Source organism: Phoca vitulina, unplaced genomic scaffold (genome assembly GCF_004348235.1).
Source record: "Phoca vitulina isolate PV1807 unplaced genomic scaffold, GSC_HSeal_1.0 scaffold23, whole genome shotgun sequence".
Classification (NCBI taxonomy): Eukaryota; Metazoa; Chordata; class Mammalia; order Carnivora; family Phocidae; genus Phoca; species Phoca vitulina.
The window spans coordinates 7,498,289-7,513,256 of record NW_022589726.1 but is presented as its reverse complement, the minus strand read 5'-3'; the positions used below and the strand labels follow the sequence as shown (position 1 = coordinate 7,513,256).

At 42.3% G+C, this 14,968-nt stretch overlaps 1 protein-coding gene across 3 annotated transcripts in view; it reads left to right on the top strand.

Moving 5' to 3' along the window:
- The window catches only part of IRAK3 (interleukin 1 receptor associated kinase 3), a 59,421-nt gene that overhangs the window by 1,331 nt on the left and 43,122 nt on the right, over positions 1-14,968 (top strand). For 2 of the 3 annotated variants that reach the window (XM_032420432.1, XM_032420430.1), the window contains exon 1: positions 7,123-10,794. The exons of the other annotated variant lie outside the window; for it this stretch is intronic. In XM_032420432.1, coding sequence (XP_032276323.1) covers positions 10,647-10,794 — 148 coding nt within the window. In that variant the 5' untranslated portion in view covers positions 7,123-10,646. Of the gene's footprint in view, positions 1-7,122; positions 10,795-14,968 lie in introns of those variants that run through there. 3 annotated transcript variants of the gene reach the window in all.

Sequence of the window (14,968 nt, the reverse complement as noted above, 5' to 3'; positions counted from 1 at the left end):
GCACTTGGTTTAATGCTCAGTTGTCACCATTTTGAAATGTTTAATAATTTTGCCTTTCAACTTGTGTTTTATGAGTGAAAGCACAATGGAGCATGAGCATGAGCAGAAGAGGTTTACACAATATGTGAGTGTCCATTCTTCTTTGTCAACCACTTACATTTAGCATTCAAGATGCCCCATGTGCACAGGATTCTATTGGACCTACAATGCACAGGAGTTAGAGTAGACTCAAAACCAGTACGAGGTAAGTGTGTTACACCTACAACTTAGTAAAGGAAAGGGGTGGGAGGGCATAGACAGTGCCAAGGGCCATTTTACCAATCTTTCTTTACCAATCAGAACTTACTGTGAATGCAAAAATAAGGCAGTGGTGTTATAAGAAGCATGAATGTCCAAGGAATCCTATCATATCCTTTTTAACTTCTGTCAGTTCCCAATATTAGCCAATCACTAACACTAAAAATGAAGCTATTGAAGGAAAGGGAAAGAGGGGCAACCATAGTTTCTTTTCCTGTTCATCCTTATCAGTAAGCTAAAGGTAGAGAGTGTTAGTAGAATGTGCACATCTCAAGAAGTGAAATAAAAATATTTTGAGTTAGTTGCATATGCAGCTGTTCCACAGTTCTAGTAAGAATGAAATGTATATGTATATACAGGCTATGAAATACAAACTGTGTGATTTTGGTGATCCACATATGAGTTCATTTAAAACTGGTATTGCATGATATAAAGATCAATGATAAAATTTGTACCAATAATTTTAAATGACATTTTTCCTTTACTTAAAGGGCATTAAATAGCAAGTAAAAAATCATGGCAAGAGACTACAAAAGAAATGAGAGCTTTGGGAAGATTATAAATGGCTTCACAGAGTGTTTTAGTTTGCTAGGACTGCTATAATAAATTAACACAAACTGGTGACTTAAAACAACAGAAATTTCTTCATTTACAGTTCTGGAGGCCACAAGTCTGAAATGAAGTTGTCAGAGGGGTTAGTTCCTTATAGAGGTTCTCAGGAATAATCTGTCCCATGCCTCTCTAAGTGGCTTCTGGTGTTGGCAGTCCTTGGATTTCCCTGGCCTATGACTGCATCACTCCAATCTCTGCCATCATCATCACCAGGCCTTCTTTCCTCTGTATTTCTGTGTCCAAGTTTCCCTCTTCTTATAAGGACACCAGTCCTATTCTAGTATGGCCTCATCTTAACTTGATTACCTCTGCAAAGATTTTACAGACATACCTCATATTATTGTACTTCACTTATTACACTTTGAAGATACTGTGTTTTTTACAAATGGAAGGTTTATGGCAGCCCTGCATCGAGCAAGTCAATTGGCATCATTTTTCCAGTAGCATTTTCTCACTTCTCATGTGTCTGTCACATTTTGATAATTTTCACAATATTTCAAACTTTTTCACTATTATAATGTTTTTTATGGTGATCTGCACAGTGAGTACTACCTGTGAAAGCTCAGATGATGGTTAGGTTTTTTTAGCAATATATTTTTTTTGTAATCATTATAATGATAATTTATTCAGACAAGAATGAATCATCCATGACTACTAAAATGATTGGGTAAAAAATTGCTGAGGACAAAGATATTTAAATAGGTAAACAAGTGGCAGTAAGGGATATACTTTTTTTCTAGACATGATGTTATTGCACACTTAATACACTACAGTATAGTGAAATACAGTATAAACTTTTATATGCTTTGGAAACCAAAAAATTTATTTGACTCACTTTATTGCGATATTCGCTTTAAATAATGCAGTGGTCTGGAACCGAATCTGCAATATGTTCCATGTATGCCTATATTTCCAATTGAGGTCACATTCAAAGGCATCAGTGGTTAAGACTTAAATGTATATCATGGGAGCCTACAAGTCAACCTACATCACAGAGGTGGTGAATTTTCAATAGGATCTTGAAAGATAATTAGGGGTTCATCAGGTAGGAGATGCTGAAAAAATCCAAACATGAAATAACTAGTTCAGACAAATTGGAAAAGGCCCAGACACTCATGAGAGACATTACAGAAGAGTAACAGTTGGTGACTAATCGAAAATAAGCACCACCCAGCATAATGTCTGACATAGCAGGTGCTCAGTAAATCCTTCTGACTATATCAATCGATCAGTCAGTCAATCAAAATTACTAAGAGTTCTTTTGGCTCCTGCAACCAGACACAAAGAAGCTGATTTTCTAGGAAGTGATCAGTTCAGGGCATGCTGAATTGAGATGAAAGAAAGAAATTGAGATGAAATTGTTCAGTAAACGCTGGAGGCGGGAGTGAGGGACTCTGTGGGGCAGGTGAGGGCTGAGGACACAAATATGAGAGTGGTCCACATAGAGATAATAGATGAAGAGTGAGATTATATGAAATCTTCAAGACCTGGAATAAAAAGATCAACAGAATTCAGCCCGTGGGTGCACAGTACAAGCCAAAGGAAGAGTCAGTTGGGAAAACAGAAGAAACAATCAGTAACGTAAGTAGAAAACACTGAGTATCGTCATAAGAGACCAAAAAAAAAAAAAAAGCAAAAATTCATAAAAGATGGTGTGATGAGGGACTAATGGTATGAAACTGTCAGAATAAGCCCTGAGGAGGCGCCTGGGTGGCTCAGTCATTAAGTGTCTGCATTTGGCTCAGGTCATGATCCCAGGGTCCTGGGATCGAGCCCCGCATCGGGCTCCCTGCTCCGCTGGGAGCCTGCTTCTCCCTCTTCCACTCCCCCTGCTTGGGTTCCCTCTCTCGCTGTATCTCTCTTACCAAATAAATAAATAAAATCTTTAAAAAAAAAAGAATAAGCCCTGAAGAAAGGCCATTTTATCAGAAGTTACTGATATTTTTAGATCCAAATATGCCGGATATTTTCATACCCGGACTTATTGCCTTCATTATCAAGGCACCAGATTAGATATCCAAGCTTTTATTTTTCTTTCAAAACTTCGGAACAATGAAACAAATCCAGTACAGAACAAGAGGAACTATGACCACTATGAAAGGCCAGAAGATATGGATAACTAATTATCAAGTGTTAGAATGTGTATTCTGAAACCCAATGATGTGACATTATTTCTTGAACTTCTGTGCAGAGGGTTTGTTATGGACTGAATGTGTGCCCCCATTTATATGTTGAAGCCCTAACGCCCATTGTGGCTGAATCTGGAGAAGGGGCTTGTAAGGAGTTCATTAAGGTTAAATCAGGTCATAAGGGTAGGGCCCTGATCAGATAGGATCAGTGTCCTTATAAGAAGAGACACCAGAATGCTGGTGTGCTCTCTCTCTCTCTCTCTCTCTCTCTCGCTCGCTCATTCTGTCTTTGAATGTGTGTGCATGCACCCAGGGAAGGCCATCTACAAGCCAGAAGAGAGCTTTTACCAGAAACTGAACCTTGTGGACACCTTGATCTTGGGATTTGTAGCCTCCAGCACTGTGAAAAAATAAATTTTTCTTATTGAAACCATGCAGTCTGTGGTATTTTTAATGCCAGCCTGAATAGACTCATACAGGATTTATTTCGGGGATTTACTAAATAACAAGGAAAAGAGAGCCAAATCCTTGAGAGGGAAAATGCACAGGATTTGTGCTTATAACTTGACAAGGAAATTTGGAAATCTTGAATGAGATTTTTTTGCGTGTATTTCTCCAACAAACATTGCATCCAGAGTTCACATAGCCAGCAGCAGTTTTGCCATCTGTAAAATGCAGTAGTTGGATTAGGATCTCTAAGCCATTTTCCATTATCAAATTGCAAACAGTCTGAGTAGAGTCTTGACTGCAAAAGAAAAAATTGTGCCATAATCTCAGATTTATTTCACATGTTTGGGGTGCTTCTATAGATAAATAAATGCCTCAAAATAGAGCTTTAGCTAATATTGAAATTATCGTGAAAAGCCCTTGACTAAAAACTATTCAATTATAAAACTCAGATTTTAGAAGTCAGTGGTCACTAGGCAAAAGTTATTATAGCAACACACTCCAGAGTGAAAAATACTGTGAAAACAATTTTATTTATTTATTTATTTTTAATTTTCTTTTAAAGATTTTTTTATTTATTTGAGAGCAAGCGAGAGAGTCAGTGAGAGAGAGAGAGAGAGAGAGAGAGAATGAGCAGGGGGGAGGGGCAGAGGGAGAGGGAGAAGCAGGCTCCCGCATGAGCAGGGATCCCAGGACACTGGGATCATGACCCGAGTTGAAGGCAGATGCTTAACCCACTGAGCCACCCAGGTGCCCCTGTGAAAATGATTTTAAAAGAAAATGGTGAAATAAGACAAAGCATGAAAATGTTGAAAGAAATATAGTTGAGGGTTTTCTAATAGAGACAATACATGTTAACTTTAGAAAGTGTGGAAAACACAAAGAAAATAAAATCACCAGTAACCCTTCCATCAACCCTGAAAGGATAATTGTTAAAATCTTAGTATAGATCATGTTGTAAAATAATAGGTTTTTAGAACAATGTTTTTGATATCTTCAATGGGGAAAGGTTGAGTTACAAGACAGTGCAAGCCTAGTTCTTTACAAATACACACATATCAGGGGTGCCTGGGTGGTTCAGTCGGTTAAGCATCTGACTCTTGGTTTGAGCTCAGGTCATATCTCATGGGTCATGATCTCATAGGTCCTGGGATTGAGCCTGGTGTCGGGCTCCGTGCTCAGCTGGGAGTCTGCTTGAGATTCTCTCCCTCTGCCCCTCCCCACCTCTCTCAAATAAATCTTTAAAAATACACACACATTGAACTGGAGGAATAATTATTGCATGTTATGATTATTAGGTCAGTTTTTTCTTTTTAAAATTCTTATTTCAATTCAATTTAATTAACATATACTGTATTATTAGTTTCAGAGGTAGAATTTAGTGATTCGTCAGTTGCATACAACACCCAGTGCTCATTACTTTAAGTGCCCTCCTTAATGCCCATCACCCAGTTACGCCATCCCCCCACCCACCGCCCCTCCAGCAACCCTCAGTTTGTTTCCTATGGTTAAGAGTCTCTTACGGTTTGCCTCCCTCTCTGTTTTTGTTTTATTTTTCTTCCCTTCCCCTATGTCCATCTGTTTTGTTTCTTAAATTCCACATATGAGTGAAAGCATATGGTATTTGTCTTTCTCTGACTGACTTATTTTGCTTAGCAAAATACCTTCTAGTTCCATCCACATCATTGTAAATGGCAAGATTTCATTCTTTTTGATGGCTGAGTAGTATTCCATTAGTAGTTCTTTCCATATTTTGGCTATTGTGGACATTGCTGCTATAAACATTGGGGTGCATATGCCCCTTTGAATCACTATGTTTGTATCATTTGGATAAATACCCAGTAGTGCAATTGCTATGTCGTAAGGTAGTCTATTTTTAACTTTTTGAGGAATCGCCATACTGTTTTCCAGAGTGGCTGTACCAGTTTGCATTCCCACCAATAGTAATATTAGGTCATTTTAATGAAAGCCTAAAAGCATCCACTTTTACTTCTTAAAATTAGCAAGTAATATGCACCACAAATGTTCTTACCCCATTACTGACCTTTACCTCCCCCCTGAACCCCAATGCACCAAGAACCTTCTAAGGCCCAGGGATAGGATAAGGTTCAAAGATGGGATAGGTTAGTGATCTTTGTTTTGGAAATTATTTCCCAAACCAGAAAATCTATATCCCACGCTGGTTGTCCTTTGAGCATCCATCCTTAGGGATGCGGGATAAATAGCTGTCACCGAGATAGTTTTTCCTATATGCAAAGAGCTGTTACCTAACTCACCTGATTTTTTATTTCTTAGGCTTCTGATGCCTGTGACTTTGTCACTGGTAATACTCTATCTGTGCTGCAGCCTGCGGCGTTCCCTCGGCATCTCCATTTGTGGTTCTTTGCAGTTCATTACTCACTCTCTTGCCTCCAGCTGGAATGGAAACTTTCTTTTTCTAGGATCTGAAATTTGGGGCAGGGGTGGGAGGGGAGTGGAGTCAGCGTCCCATGGCAAAAAACATAGTGAAAGAGTGTGAGGGTTAACCACAGCCATGTCTTTTCCAGAAGCATGTATGCTGGGAGTGGGTGCATGGGGTGCAGTGCAGGTCTGGGTCTGTGGACTTTTAGTGCAGTCTCATGCGCATCTAGAACTTCATTCTGCTTCCAACCATGCTGCCAGAACCATTCTCTACTAACACTTATTTTCTCCCAGGACCCAGCTGTCTCTCTTTACAGTGCAGTTTCCATGCCCATCTGACATTCCAGAGATATAGCTGTATAGAATTGAACTCCAGTTTTGGACAGAGGTTAGTTTCCTTCCCATAGTTTTATAGGCCATCAACAAACCAGGAACTATCACCAAATGTCTGTTTGGTGTACCCATTAGGATGCATTTGGCTGCAAATTACAAGATTCCTAGTTTAAAAACTGACTTAGGAATTTGTGTGATATTATTCTAAGTCCACAAGCAGGACATTCTCCAGGTATAGAACAAAAGAGCTGCTTAATGCCATTATGAAGGATCTGGTGTTCTCTCTCACGAGACATCCCCAAGGCTCATTTCATTCTAGTATTTATATCCATGTGGTTGCAAAATTGTTCTAGAGATGACCAGAGCTGCTGCATGTTCCTATTTAGATTCAGAGAGAAGGAGAAATTTGAATGAGATTTGGTCCCCAAGCCATATATTATTGCCAGTTCCAGTCATGTGCCAGCCTGAGTCTGAGTGCATGGACCACTGCAATTTTAAATATGGAGGTCAGGGTAGACTGTAGCAAGATGGGAAGAGTATACCAGGCAACGGAATAGCAAGTGCAAAGGCTTTAATGTGGGACTCTGCCTGGTGTGTTCAAGGACCAGCGAGGAGGCAGTGTGGTTATGCACAATGAACAAGGAAACAAGATCAGAGGGTAACAGCAGAGTGGGAGGGGGAGAGCAAATGCAGATCGTACAAAGAGTTTGACTTTTACTCTGACTGAAATTAGAAGCCATTGTTGGCTTCTAAACAAATGAGAGACATAATCAGATTTGATTTAAAAGGATGAATCTGGCTGCAGTGTTGAGGAAAGTCTATAGGAAGCAACAGTGGAAGCTACTTTAGTTGGAAGACAACTGTAGTAAACCAGGCAAGATATGATGATGGCTCAAACCGGGGTGGCAGTAGTGGAGGAGGAGGAAAGTATGATTCTAAATATATTTTGAATAGAGTCGACAGGGTTTGCTGGTGGATTGAACATGGGCTGGGAAGAAATGGAAGAGTCAGGCTTGACTCTATAGTTTTTGGTTCAAGCAACTGGAAGGATAGAGTGAGCTGGATGGGGAAGAATGTCGAAGGGCAGGTTCAGCATCAAGGGTTCAATTTTGGACATGAGTCTGAAGTTCAAGGGAAAGGTCTGGGCTAACCATATACAGCTGGCAGTCCTTGGTAGATGGATGGTATTTAAAGCCTCGAAACTGGCTGAGATCACCAAGGGAATGGGTGTACGTAGAACTATGAACTGAACCCAACATTAAGGGAGAAGAGAAGGGACAGCAAGGGAGGCTGAAGAGTGACCAGTGAAGTAAGCTAAAATGTAAGAGAATTTGGAAGACAAAGGAAGTGTCCAAGAAGGAGGGGGGGGGGGAGATCACCTGTATCAAAAACTACAGATGAGTCAAATAAGATGAGACCTGAAAATGGACTGTTATATTCAGCAATGATGTGGACATAGATGACTCTGAGAGCTGTTTCAAGTGGAGTAAGGTAGGAGGGATGGCTCTAGAGTTGGTTTAAGAGAAGATAACAGGAGAAAAGTTGGGAGACAGTAAGAATATTCAAATCTACTATGAAAAGGAGCGAAGAAATGGGGGTAATTATGGCATCAAAGGGGCGGATAGCATCAAATTGTTTTTTGGTTCATTTTAAGGTGGAAAAAATAACATCGTATTTGTATGCCAATGGAATTGATACGGTAGAGAGTGAGAAATTGATGATGTAGCTGAGAGTGAAAACAACTGCCCTTGATGTCTTTGAGTAGGAGGCAGGAAGGAGATCAGATCTAGTGCCCAGGTGAAGGGAGCAGATTTAGATAGGAGCCTACACAATTGACCTATGGAAAAGGAGCGAGGGCAGGTATGTCTGTTAAGATGCTGGTAGGTAGATAGATGGTGATGCTGAGATTCTGTGGAAGTTTTTTTTTTTTTTTTTTTTCTGATACATCAGTACTCTTAATAAATATTCTCAAGATCATTAGCTGAGCACAAGGATGGAGGAGAGGGTAATGGGAGTTGAGAAAAGAGAAGGCATAAAACAGTTGTAAAGGGGACCAGCAGAGTAAATGGGATAAAGGCCCACAGTGCGACAGCCTGGCAGTATAAAGGACCCATTTGAAAGTCATGATTTTGATTTTAAATTGAGTCCAATCAACAGGTTTTTATTCCCCACCCTACCCCCAGCTACATTCTGGTACACGGGTGCAGAGCCCAAAATTAGAAAATTGCATCTAATCAGGATGGTAGATTTGTTAAGAGAGCTCAACAAAGCCAGAGAGGAGCAAGAGAATGGAAAGCATATGCAAGAGAGGGATTGTAAAAATTGAGCGTGGACTTTATGGATAAAGAGAAAAGTAAGGACATCAAGAGGGTGGGGCCAGAGAAGAGGTGGCAAGATTTTCGATTTGGTATCCTGGTGAGGGGGAAGGATTGTTGGGGTCAGAGTACTAGAGGGAATGCCCTAGAAGGACAGGAGGTGTGGTTAGAGTGGATTCATGAAATAGAAATTACAGAAGGCATGGTTATTGATAATGACAAGTTCTAGGAAATGATCATGGGAGTGACTGGCTTAAGTAGGCTGGAAAATAAGATTACTGGAGGAGAGGATGAGTCAAAGAAGTGGGAGGACAGGGTATTGGAAAGATCATCATTTGCTCAACAAATATTTCAAATCACCAAAGATTGTTTTTTGGTTCATTTTAAGGTGGAAAATTGTATTAGTATTGGAGAAAATTGCAGTGAGCAGGAGCTATATAGTCTAAAACCGAGAGGGAAGAATTAAGATGGGGGAGAGCAGTGGATGACAGCGACAGTGAAGAGCAGTGAGTGATATAACCGGATGGTTTAAAATTCAAAAGTCAAAGGCAATTTTAAGGAATAGGGAGGAAGCATGGTCTGATACTAACTGCCAACATTGAAAATACATTTCACATAATCCATATAGATTTCACATAATCTGGCTTTCACATACAATTCTTGCTTCTCTGTAAATCAGAAGATCTGGAAAAGCAGGCCATGTTGACTGTTTGACTCAGCGACAGTGATTCCTGGTTCCTCTACGTAGGAGAGTTGAAGTTTGGATCCCCTGTTCTACCAATTCACCAACTCAATAGCTGTCAAATACTTGTATCCTGCCTCTGTTGCTCAGTATATTCAGGTAGTCCCTTTGAGAGGTATAGGGCTTCTTAAGCGTGTTCAGATCGACAATGAAATTTTAGCTATTTGAACAAAGGGATATAGAAACCTTTGCCCAAAAAGTATTGTCTTTATTAATTTTCAAGTGTATTTTGTAGTATACTTTAGCTGAGAACGACCTGGAAATTCAGGTAGGGGTAGGGGTGCAAAATGATAGTGTATCATCAAATGTTGGTCTCTAAGGGGCACCATTGCCAAAGAGTACAAATCTGAAAGGTTTCAAATAGGGTTGCTATTCTTCGGTTGGTGGCAATTGTCCACTCTACAGTCATTAAGGTTGGGTTTTTCTCACCACTTTCAAAGCATCTCCTTTTTTTATCAGTAGCATTTGTATCATGCCTATGATGGGATATTACAGCATATACGATAGAATATTTCAAAAACAATAGTCAATTTTATTTAAACTCCATGTTGAAAGCAAACGATTCTGTCAAACACTTTGAAGAATAAAAAAGTAGTGGAACGGTGTTTTATCAAGAAAGCCCAGGGAGAAAAGAATGTAGTAAAACTAAGTAGCAATATGGAGAATGGGCAGCCTCATGAAGAAAATGAGCACAACTTTCTTTTGCTTTGTTCTCTCTTTTGTTTTCCTGTTGTTGGTATTTTTTTGTTTTTGTTTTTGTCTTTCCCAACAATCACTTCATATATGCACATTTATCTGTTCAACTTCAGGAAAAGTTGGAAGATGTGCCAAACCTCTTGAATGGTTGTCTTCAGCTGAGTGATTATTTTCTTCTTTCAGTTTTTCTGGGTTTTCCAACTGTTCCTCAATAAACATTGCTTTCTGGCAGGGTAAAGCAAAATGCATTTTAAAAGAAGTAATGGCAGGTGTTCTGTCCGTCCAGGCCAGGAGACAGCCCATGCCAGGGCAGGCAGAAGGGGTAGTAGACTGCCCTCCTCGTCTTTGCCCAGCTCTCGCTCCCTTCTTTGTCTCTCCAGTCGCGTCGCAGACCCAGAGCAACGAAAAGAACTGTTCAAAACGTAAGGCCTGTGAGAGGGGCCGCGCAGAGGCAGGGAGACCCCGCGGCCAGGCCAGGCGTCCGCCGGGGCATCGCTGCCGAGCAGCGCTTTGCGTCATGTGGGGCCCGCCCCTTGTGGGGCTCGGCAAGTTCTGCTGCCTTGGCCGCCGTCGGGGAAGCAGGATTTCCGCGGTTGTGTAATCGCACCTCACGGGCGCGGCGAGGCCCGGGCTCCGCATCCCTCCGACTGGCCCCTGGTCTCCGGCGGCCGAGCCATGGCCTGGACGGCGGCGGCGCGGAGCTGCGGGGCCCGCGGCGCGCTCACGGCGCACACACTCCTGTTCGACATGCCGCCCGCGCTGCTGGGCGAGCTCTGCGCGGTCCTGGACAGCTGCGACGGCGAGCTGGGCTGGCGCGGCCTCGGTGAGTGCGGCCCTCGGAGGCGGCGGCGGCGGCGGCGGCGGCGGCGGCGGGGGGAGGGCGGCGGGGCCGCGGCGCGCATGCTCAGTCCGACCTGCCGCTCTCGCTACCGGGCAACTGCGGGTCTGGGACCGAGGGGACAGCGCGGCCTCCCGGGGGCTTCCGACCGGGAAGCTGTGCATTCCTCGCCTTGGGAGGAACCCAAATACTCCCTGACACCCGAAGATGAGCTCCCCCTTCTCTTTCAAAGACACTTTGGGTACCTGTGCAAGATTAAGCGAGCGGAGGCTTGGGAAAAGCAGCTACCCTCATGAAACTAATGTTTATTCAACTGTACCTGCCTTACTTGGTTCAGAATATTTTAAATCAGAACGCCTATGTGATGTCTTCTTAGAGCAAAATCACCCTAGAATATAATTTTCATATTAAAACACATTTATGCCTTTAATTTTATCCTTTGGTGTTTTCAGTACACTTCCAAGTGCCCATCTTAGTTAAATTTCAGGTGAAAAGTAAAATACTATCTGTCATTAATGTGGCTCCCAATTTTCTTAATTAAATATTTCTTGCTTACTTACCCAGTTTGTGGCATGAAGGTTTATGCTAGATGATGTCTTTTTATTTCGATCTAGAAAGTTGGCTTTAAAACCATTTTAAGCAGTCATTGGGAAGTTGAGCAACTGCCTTTTGGAAGTCTTGAGTGTGACCACCGGAAATAATTCAGGAAAAAATATCTTTGTTTTGTTAAGTACAGGCACTTTTGTTCGATTTGATCTTCCATGATGACACATTTAATGTTAGTTGAAAATAAACACAATCATGTCAAAACAACTTAGCCTTAATTCTCTGAAATCACCTTTTTTTTTTTAAGCAAGAATAGCAGAAGACCTATGAGAAAAAAAGTTTTGTTGTTGACGAACAATATGGTCATACTTTGTGGAATGTGGCATCGGGCTTCTAGGTAAAAGAGAGGATCATAGGGAAAGAGAGGAAAAAATAAAATAAGATGAAATCAGAGAGGGAGACAAACCAAAGAGACTTTTTTTTTTTTTTTTTTTTTTTTATTTGAGAGAGAGAGTGAGAGAGAGAGAGAGCACAAGAGGGGGGAGTGGGAGAGGGAGAAGCAGACTCCCTGCCGAGCAGGGAGCCCGATGCGGGACTCGATCCTGGGACTCCAGGATCATGACCTGAGCCGAAGGCAGTCGCTTAACCAACTGAGCCACCCAGGCGCCCCAAAGAGACTCTTAATCATAGGAAACAAACAGAGGGTTGCTGGAGGGGAGGGAGGTGGTGGTATGGGGTAACTGGGTGATAGACATTAAGGAGGGAATGTGATGTAATGAGCACTGGGTATTATATAAGACTGATGAGTCACTGACCTCTACCTCAGAAGCCAATAATACATTCTATGTTAATTAATTGAATTTAAATTAAAAAATGAAAATGGTTTCTATATTATAAGCTCTGTAATTTTAAAGTATGACCCTTATGTAAAAATGTCAGAAAAGAATACTTGACTCTTTGACTTCTGGAAAACATAGAGTATGCATTTGAGGGATAAGATTCTTCCTACACCAGATCTTTTTGAAATGGATGACATGGGCAGTTTCAGCACCCATTGGTTTCCTAGAATTACTATGTTCATGAGAGAATAATCTTTTTATTCCAGTCCACAGGTAGTCAATGGGGCCAGATAACTAGCATAAATGTGTAAAACAGAATGAAGACTGAAAATGGAAGAGCGTATGTCCCATCTAAGAAGGACAGTTAGTCCTCAGTCCCACGTCACTGCTGCTTTTCAGGAAGTCCAGCCCCGTATTGCTGCTCTCTCTCTCTCTCTCTCCCTCCCTCTCTAGGCATTGAAATCCAGACATTCACGCTTTACATGGGTTGTCTCATATAGCACTTAACAGTTGCCCTGTGAGGCAGGTGCTATTATCATCACCAATGTGTTAACAGATGAGGAAATTGTAGTACACGTTAAGTTACACTTGCCCAAATTGACCCAGCTAAGGAGTAGCAGAGCCAGGATTTGAACCATGGCAGTTTGGATCCACTGCCTGTGGCCTTACCCACAGCCACGCTACTCTTCCAGACCGTGACTTCCTCAAGTTCACAAGTGCTGACTGCTCTGCTCTTTCTCCTACATCTCAGAGCCTCTCTAAAGTACATTCGTTGCAGCCATGAAAGAACAATTCAGTGAGCCATTTCAAACATGCAGCCCCATTTTTTTCTAGTTGTGGAAATTAATGAAGACCAGCCAAATGAGAACAAACAAAGGCTATTTATTCAAAGCAGGGGAGCCAGCCACCATCACTTGCATTTGATGGAGGCCCAAAGGCAAGCGGGGAGTGGAAAAGCTTGATAGTGGAAAAAAGAGAAGGCTTCAGGTCCGCCATTATTGGAGGCAGTTGGCATGGAGAAGCTACGGACAGGCTAACTAGCAGGGGAGCATTCCATGGAATTGTTGAGGGTGCATACTTGGCTTTTTCCAGATGGTCCTGAATTGGAAGCGGGGGCAAAAATCAGGGAAGTGGCAGTTGTTAATTAAGTCCTAACTATTTGGGACTGATTGCTGCGGGGATTATTGTTTGGCTTCCTGGATTAGCTGCTACAGATGCTAATATGACTTCCCGGACTAGTTACTGTATATAGTAGATCGGCATCCTGAACTGGCTGATGCGCGTTGTGGGTCACATTTCTGTTTTTATGTAGAGTCTGGCCATTGTTCCTTTATATATTCTTTCATAGGGGAAGAATCTAAAATGTCTGTTCCTTGATTCTCCAACTATAATTTACTGTGCACATAGCTAGACTACATAGCTCTGAAAGGAGACCTAGAACAGAGCAGCTGCTTCATGAATTATTGGCTCAGCCAGAAGGGAAGCCTGACTCCGTTCAGGGCGGTTGAGGGCAACTGCCCATGTTAAATATGCTGAGTTTCCCTATTGGCACAGTGAAAGCAGAAAGACAGGAAGAAGTGCAGGGAGGGAAAACTTGACCTTAGAGGGTGAAGGGGAGAGTACTGGAGGACTGAAGCAGGGAGACAGCCCCTATTATGCTCAGGACAGCGGAGAGCCTGAAGATGCAGAGTGTCCAAAATTCCACATAGAAAGCAATGCAAGAGTAATAGGTAAGACTCTCTCAAGCTGATCATGATTCTTGATGATGGTGAATATCAGACTGTATTTACAAAGGCAGCTCCGACAAAGGTCGGACAAAGATCATATGGCAGCTTAGTCCTTCACAAACCGGAATGATCTGTGCAATCTTTTAAAGATACAAATGCCAGGATGCCTGAGTAGCTCAGTCGGTTTAAGTGTCTGCCTTTGGCTCAGGTCATGACCTGGGATGAAGCCCCGCGTCAGGCTTTCTGCTCAGCATGGAGCCTGCTTCTCCCTCTCCCTCTGCTTCTCACCACCCACCCCCCACCACTCATGTTCTCTCTCTCTCTCTCAAATAAATAAATAAATAATCTTTAAAAAAAATAAAGATACAAATGCCTAGGCCCACCCCCAGAGCTGTTGATTCAGCAGGTCTACTTTAAGGATCCAGCATCTTTCTGTGTTTTGCAGAGGTGAGTCTGATGCACAGCCTGGTTTGGGAGCCATTGCTTAGACCAAATTCTCTTCTTTAGTAGCATCTTAATATACCAGTTATTTTACCACACTCTTTCACTTCTCCACTTAATTGTTTTTTATCTTTAAACATATTCTACATATTGGGGCGCCTGGGTGGCTCAGTCGTTAAGCGTCTGCCTTCGGCTCAGGTCATGGTCCCAGGGTCCTGGGATCGAGCCCCGCATTGCGCGCTCTGTCCTACGCGGGAAGCCTGCTTCTCCCTCTCCCACTCCCCCTGCTTGTGTTCCTGCTCTCGCTGTCTCTCTTTCTGTCAAATAAATAAATAAAATCTTAAAAAAAAAAAGTGTGTGTGTGTGGTTTTTTTTTAAGATTTTGTTTATTTATTTGACAGAGAGAGACACAGCGAGAGCAGGAACACAAGCAGGGGGAGTGGGAGAGGGAGAAGCAGGCTTCCCGCTGAGCAGGAAGCCCGATGCGGGGCTCGATTCCAGGACCCTGGGATCACGACCTGAGCCGAAGGCAGACACTTAACGACTGAGCCACCCAGGCGCCGCCTTAAAAAAAAAACATATTCTACATTTTATTCTTCAAATCAC